Source organism: Condylura cristata, unplaced genomic scaffold (genome assembly GCF_000260355.1).
Source record: "Condylura cristata isolate star-nosed mole 26May11 unplaced genomic scaffold, ConCri1.0 scaffold00013, whole genome shotgun sequence".
Taxonomy (NCBI): domain Eukaryota; kingdom Metazoa; phylum Chordata; class Mammalia; order Eulipotyphla; family Talpidae; genus Condylura; species Condylura cristata.
This window is the reverse complement of record NW_004567114.1, coordinates 683,043-688,962: the sequence shown is the minus strand read 5'-3', so window position 1 is coordinate 688,962 and position 5,920 is coordinate 683,043. Positions and strand designations below refer to the sequence as shown.

At 63.0% G+C, this 5,920-nt stretch overlaps 1 protein-coding gene across 1 annotated transcript; it reads left to right on the top strand.

Moving 5' to 3' along the window:
• The first annotated feature begins 541 nt into the window (after positions 1–541).
• APOPT1 (apoptogenic 1, mitochondrial) lies at positions 542–4,385 on the top strand. The gene is made up of 5 exons (XM_012724364.1): positions 542–557; positions 765–940; positions 1,023–1,172; positions 1,953–2,498; positions 4,149–4,385. Exons 1-5 carry the CDS (start codon positions 542–544, stop codon positions 4,215–4,217), a joined length of 957 nt encoding a protein of 318 aa, XP_012579818.1. The 3' UTR covers positions 4,218–4,385.
• The last annotated feature ends 1,535 nt before the right edge of the window (positions 4,386–5,920 follow it).

Here is a 5,920-nt window from a genome sequence, read left to right as displayed (position 1 = left end):
TCTCACCTCGGGAGTCCTGCTAGCCACCTTGGGCCCGCTGGTGTAATTAAATTCCTGCAGCACAGAGCGATTGTTGTCTTGCAGGCTTTGATGTTAACTACTAGGTCTTGAAAGCGGTCACTTGCCTTTTGTTCTCCGAAGGTGTCTCCATTGCCCCCACCCCCCCAATCTGAGGTGACCTGGTCTCTGATCTCCAGATACTGGCTTTTAACAGGAAATGTCCTTGGGGCCAGGCGAGCGCTCTCCCTTCCCAGCCCCAGCCCGACTTGAAAATTTAGGTCTTCCCAGGCACTTCATATCTGCTTGGCCCGTCTCCGGGCTGTTGACATCCTGTCGGCACATTTGGGGTCCTCTGGAAGTTGGGGGCCCACCCTAGGTGCTGACATGCTTGTTCTGGGATGTGACCTGGATCGGAGTTTTTTTTTTTTTAATTAGGCACAAGAGCTGGGGTGCAGGCCAGAGGTGCGGGGTTGGGCGGACTCCCCGGAGACAGAGTGGGGAGCAGAGCAGAACAGAGTGAGATACACCACTGAGGGGAGCAATGGGGGACAGGAAGGGTTTGCTGTGCCCTGCGGTCACTCACTGGCCTGGTATCGAACTTTGGCTGCAGGGGCTGCAGTCAGCTTCCTAGCTCGAGACTGACCCTGAGTCCCCAGAAGAGCCCCCCTTTTTTCTTTTTTTCCTGAAGTGGCTTCTAGTGACTGGTTTTCTGATGTAAAGCAACCTTGCATTCCTGGGGCGCCTCCTGTTTCTTGCTGAAGCAGGTGTGGCTGGCTCTCGCTCAGCCCCTGGCCAGCTGGGAGGCTGGGGTTGCCAGCCCATTGCTGTGGCCAAAGCAGCTCAAGACTGCAAAGTTGCCAGGAGCCGGCAGGTGCAGGGAGGCGTCCAGCCCCGAGTCGCGAGTGCCTTTGCTGCTCTGAACAGTGTGCCCGCGGCGTCCGTGCGGGGGGACAGTGAGTAGCCCAGATCCGAACGCACACCCTCTTGTGAGTTGTCGTCTCACCTGATGCTGGCGACTCAAGTCCAGCATCCGCCACGGTGGCTGCTTCCCGAACGTGAAGACCAACTCTGTGCTGCGTTGCCAAGTCCTGGCTTCCAGCAGGAGGGCCCAGGGCGCCGTGCGCCAGGAAGCCCCGGCCGGCTGTGACGTGGCTGTGCCTGCGGCGGGCCAGGTGGGGCTGTGGGGGCCCAGCCTGGCAGTCACAGCTGCGGAGGAGCCGGAAAGCTGCCTCCCTGCAGAACATCACAGTAGAGACTGTCGGCACTGGAGGGGTGGGGTGCTGCCCCCTTCTTCCTTCTGCAGAGGTTTCTCCTTCCCTCATGCTTTTCCTCCAGCACCTTTTTCAATAGAGTTCTGGGGTGAACGGACAAAGGAATTGTTGGGGGGAGGAAGAGACAGAAGTGCAGGGTGTCCTAAAAAAAACTCAGGAGGAATTGAAAGGGTGGGTTGGAGAAGTTCCTCTGTAAAATGGTTTCTTTTTAAAGATTTATTTTTTGATGCATACAGAACTGGGGTACAGGCCAGAGGTGCAGGGGCGGTGAGAGGCTTCACCAGAAACAGTGGGGAGCAGAACAGGCTGGCTGACCAAGTACACTGCTGAGGGGAGGAGCGGGTCGTCAGGAGAGGTCTGCTGCGCCATGTGGGTCACCTCCGGGGCAGGGATCGTGCTGAAGCGGCTTTAGCTTCTCAGTGCTGCGCTCTAATCCGCTGCACCACCAGGGAGGGCCCTAAAGTGGTTTACACATACAGAACTGGGGTGCAGGCCAGAGGGAGGTGAGAGGATTCACCAGAGCTGGGAGCAGAACAGGCAGATGTACTGAAACCCACTGCTGAGGGGGTAGGGGGGACAGGAGAGGCTGCCGCACCCGTGGGTCACCCCTGGCCCGGGTGGCACTCAGGCCGCAGCGGCTGTGCTCTCCCCGTTGCGCCTCCAGGGAGGCCTATAAAGTAGTTTCGTGATGGCAGCGGCGGCCTTGGGCTGAGTCCCTGGCGCCTGTGCCCGCCTGCCTTGCTGGGTGTGGGGAGCTGTTTCGGTTGTGGGGGAGGCTCCTTCCCGGTCTCCCGATGGGACCTGTGGAGCTGCCAGAAGACCAGAACAGGTGGCAGCGCCGGGCTGCAGCCCCCCAGACCCCCGCTTCCAAGCCCGGCCTGTGCCGGGCCCTCCAGTCCCCCCGCTTCCAAGCCCGGCCTGTGCGGGGCAGTGGGCCAGAGTCCTGGCCCTAGTCCAAGTCCCGGGGCTGCTCGCCTCACGGTCCTCGCGGCTGGGCTGTGTGTGTGTCAACCTGTGACCTCACTCCAGGCCCCGAGATTCCGCCCGCCGAGGAAGTCTCGCCACGACTGGATCGGCCCCCCGGACAGAGAGTCGAACCTTCGACCCGTTCACTTTTACGTCCCTGAAAACGAGTCAGCCCTGGAACAGCAGCTCAGAGCACTGAGGCAGGAAACGCAGGAGTGGAACCAGCGGTTCTGGGCGGAGCAGAACCTGGCCTTCAGCAAGGTACGGGGTTCCAGCCGGCGGGCAGCCCCTGGGGTGACCCACTGTGTTGGGGACCGGCCCCAACTGTTGCGCTATCGGGAGGCGAGACAGGCAGGGCCCTAAGGTGGGGGGCGTCGGGCAGCGGGCGAAGGGAAGACCTGGAGCCAGGGTTGGGTGCAGGCTCCTGCTCACTCCCTCAGCAGGTCTTTAGGTACACGGTGTAGCAAGTGGTTAATTGCAATAATGTGAGGGTAAGTTAATGAGAGATCGCCACAAATTGTCATAAATGTTCTCAAGGACGAGGGGAACAAAGCGTTTTTCTCTTAACATTTTATGGCATACTAAACTACGCGTTTTTGTGATAGTGGTCAGGTGTACAGATGTTTAGCTACAACTCAAGGCAGAGGGGTCTGGGAAAGGGTGAGCTCATTAGCAAAAGGTCATTAGGGGTGTTAGGGAAGTGATAAATTGTGTTAGTGTTTTCAGTGATTGTGTGAAGAAAAGCTAGTGGCTGATTTAAGGCCAGCAGAGAGCAGTTAGAGCTTGTTTTGAGGAGGAGTAAATGAAGGGAAAGCTGTACGGTTGTGTGTTAAACAACACCTGTGTAATCAAGGTTCGAAGTTGTCCATGAGTCCTTATGCCCTGGAAGTCTCATCTGAGGTTTGCTTTTTTATTTAAAGAAGCCAAGGAAGCTTCCCAGGAGTTTTTATGCTCCAGGGTCTTATTTGGGGGTGGCGGGTGGGGGCTTGCCTTTTGTCTCAGGAGACAGGAATTTCCCACCCTGGGGCAGCTTGCCTGAACCAGGAGGCACCTTATGAGGCTGACGCAGGCCAGTTGTAAGCTGATGGTTGCTCGGAATAGCTTGATACACGATTATACAAAAAAAGGAGGTCATAAGTTAGCGTGCTTTTTCAGAGCTTTTCCTTCCTATCTGGAATTTGTCGGTCGATAGAAGTTGCATAGCTTGTGTCATACTGGAGTCAGCTCTGAGGGTCACGTCGGAAACCCTGTCACGTGTGAGCACAGTGTGCGTCCCGCCGCGCGGCACCAGCCCATGCGGCGCTGCCCTGGGGCCTCTGTCGGGGCACGGTGACCGCCCTGCAGCCACAGCTGTGAGACCCAGGGGAGTTGGGGCCCGGCCTGAGCCCGCGTCACCAGTGTGTCACGTAAGCACGGCTCGTGCGCAGGCCTCAGCTCTGGGTGCCGCTGGCGGCAGGCGCTGGCAGGGGCAGGCGCTGGCAGGGGCGGCCGCCGCCCCAGCTGCAGGGCATCTCTTTCTGAGGACTTTTTTGTAAAGATTTATGAATTTATGCACACAGAATTTATGCAGGTGCAGGGGGTGAGAAGATTCCCCAGAGCCAGAGTGGGGAGCAGAGCAGGCAGATGGACTGAAACGCACTGCTGAGGGGGCAGCGGGGGGCTGGAGAGGTCTGTGGTGCCCTGCGGTCCGGTCACTCCCTGGCCAGGGTCGCACTCAGGCCACAGGGACTGTGATTTGACTCTTAACCCCTGCACCACGGGGGCCCCATTCTGAGGGTTTATGACCAGACACGGCCCCAGCACTTACCAGGCGTCGCCACTGTCCAGAGCAGCCCTCAAGTTCAGGGTCTGGCCGGGCTGGGCCACGGGGCCACCCGGGGCCGCCGAGTTCTCATCCCTCTCTCCTTTCAGGAAAGAGAAGAGTTCATTCACTCGAGACTCAGGGCCAGGGGCCTGGGCCTGAAGACCGAGTCAGGTTAGCTCCTGGACCGTCCTGCTGACTTGCGTTTGAGTGACCTCGTGAAGGGCGCAGCCAGGCAGCCACGTTGCCTGGAGGGGGGAGGCTCGGCCCGGACTCTTCTCCCCGCGCCTGTGCCGCCCTGGACCTCGGGCCATGCTGAGCGCCGGGGCGCCGCCCCGCTCCCCACTTCTGCGGCCCACCTCCCCCCCCCCCCGCCCCAGGCGCTGCCTCCCCACACCAGGCCCTGGTGCACCCTGGGAGCTCCCGTCGCCGCCTCCCCCAGTCCGCCTGCAGGACCCTGCCTGTCCCCTCGCTCTGGCCGCCACGTCGCCCCAGCGCAGGCCCCTGTTCAGTCTCCGTCACGGTCCTATGGCCTCCGTCTGTGAGCTGGGGCTGGGCTGGCAGACCCCGTCGGGGGCCCCGTGGTCGCGGCTTGGCCTTTGCAGGCCGAGTGGGTCAGCCGCTGCGTGAAACCCGCGGCAGCCCTGGGTCGCGCCGACCCCGTGGTCTCGTCTGCAGAGACAGGTGGCCTGCGGCTGGCTTGGTCGGGGCCAGGAGCGAGGCGGCGCCAAGCTGGGCCCCTGTGCTGTTTGAGGCCTGAGGGAGGCGCTGGGGCCCTCGAGGACGCTGCAGCCCGGTAGGGCCTGCTGTGGGCCCTGACCGCGGCCGTCCTGCCTGCCACCGCCCTGCTCCACAGCTGTGCCGCTGGCCAGGCGCCGGCCTCGCAGGGCGGGCTTCGGGCTGGGACGCGCTTCGGAGCCAGCCCCCGCGGTCTCCTGCCCTCGGCTCAGCTGCTGCTGGGGGCGGTGCCGCGTGCTGGGGGTAGTCTTAGTCAGATTTTTGAGAATTTGATGACAAAGGGCAGGAAAGAACGCGGCGTGGAGGGGCCCAGCTGGCAGCTGTTTAAGAGGTTGCCAGGCCACGGGGCGGGTGAGGACCAGGAGGCTGCCGGGGAAGAGGTGGCGGCCAGAGAACACGCCCGCGACCTGGACGTGGGTTCAGTGAACGCTGCATCCATGGCCGCGCCCAGCGCCGGGTGTTGAGTGAGCCGCGGCCCGCGGAGCCGGCCCTGTGGGCAGTGGCCAGTCAGGCCGGGAGCCGTGTCGCCTCGGGCTCTCTGGCTGCCTGTCTTCCCGGAGGGTCACGTGCGCAGGAGGCTGGAGCCAGGCTGGAGGCGCGGGGCAGCCAGCACCCGCTGGCCGCTCTGGCCCAGGCCCCCTGCCCGGCTATGCTGCGCATTGGGGCGCGGGGTGCAGGCGGCTGCCGTGGATACCGGGGAGGCGCCCGCAGGCCACGGCTGCCCACATGGGAAGCAGGGCGGGGTCCAGCGTGAGCGCTGTCCACCGGGGTTGGGCGCACAGGCTCGGCCGCTCTCCCCCGGCGTCCGACAGATGCCTCTGGGTCTGGGTCAAGCCCAGAGCCTGTGCTGCGTCCACCTGGGTGGTCCCAGCATCGGGGGGTCTCGGCAGGAGGGTGCCTGTGGGGGCGAGGCCGGCAGCAGAGTCCTGGGCAGAGACTGCCCCGGGCTGCTCTGGGGGTGCCTCGGGAGCCCTGCTGACCCCGGGGCAGGCGGTCCTGTCCCGTGGCCCTCCGGGCTTGTGAGTGGGCGTCAGCTGGCCCCTGCTGGTGCGCTCAGCCGGTGGGGGGACGGCAGCCTGCGGGGGCGGCCTGGGGGCGGCGGTCTCTGCTGGAGCAGGTCCAGGGCCCTGGTGAGCTGCCGCCA

Excerpts from the sequence above, each read along its gene's own strand:
- APOPT1 (XM_012724364.1), top strand. Across the intron at positions 941-1,022 it reads ACAGTGTGCCCGCGGCGTCC|TCCAGCATCCGCCACGGTGG; the intron begins GTGCGGGGGGAC and ends TGGCGACTCAAG. Across the intron at positions 2,499-4,148 it reads AGAACCTGGCCTTCAGCAAG|GAAAGAGAAGAGTTCATTCA; the intron begins GTACGGGGTTCC and ends CTCTCCTTTCAG.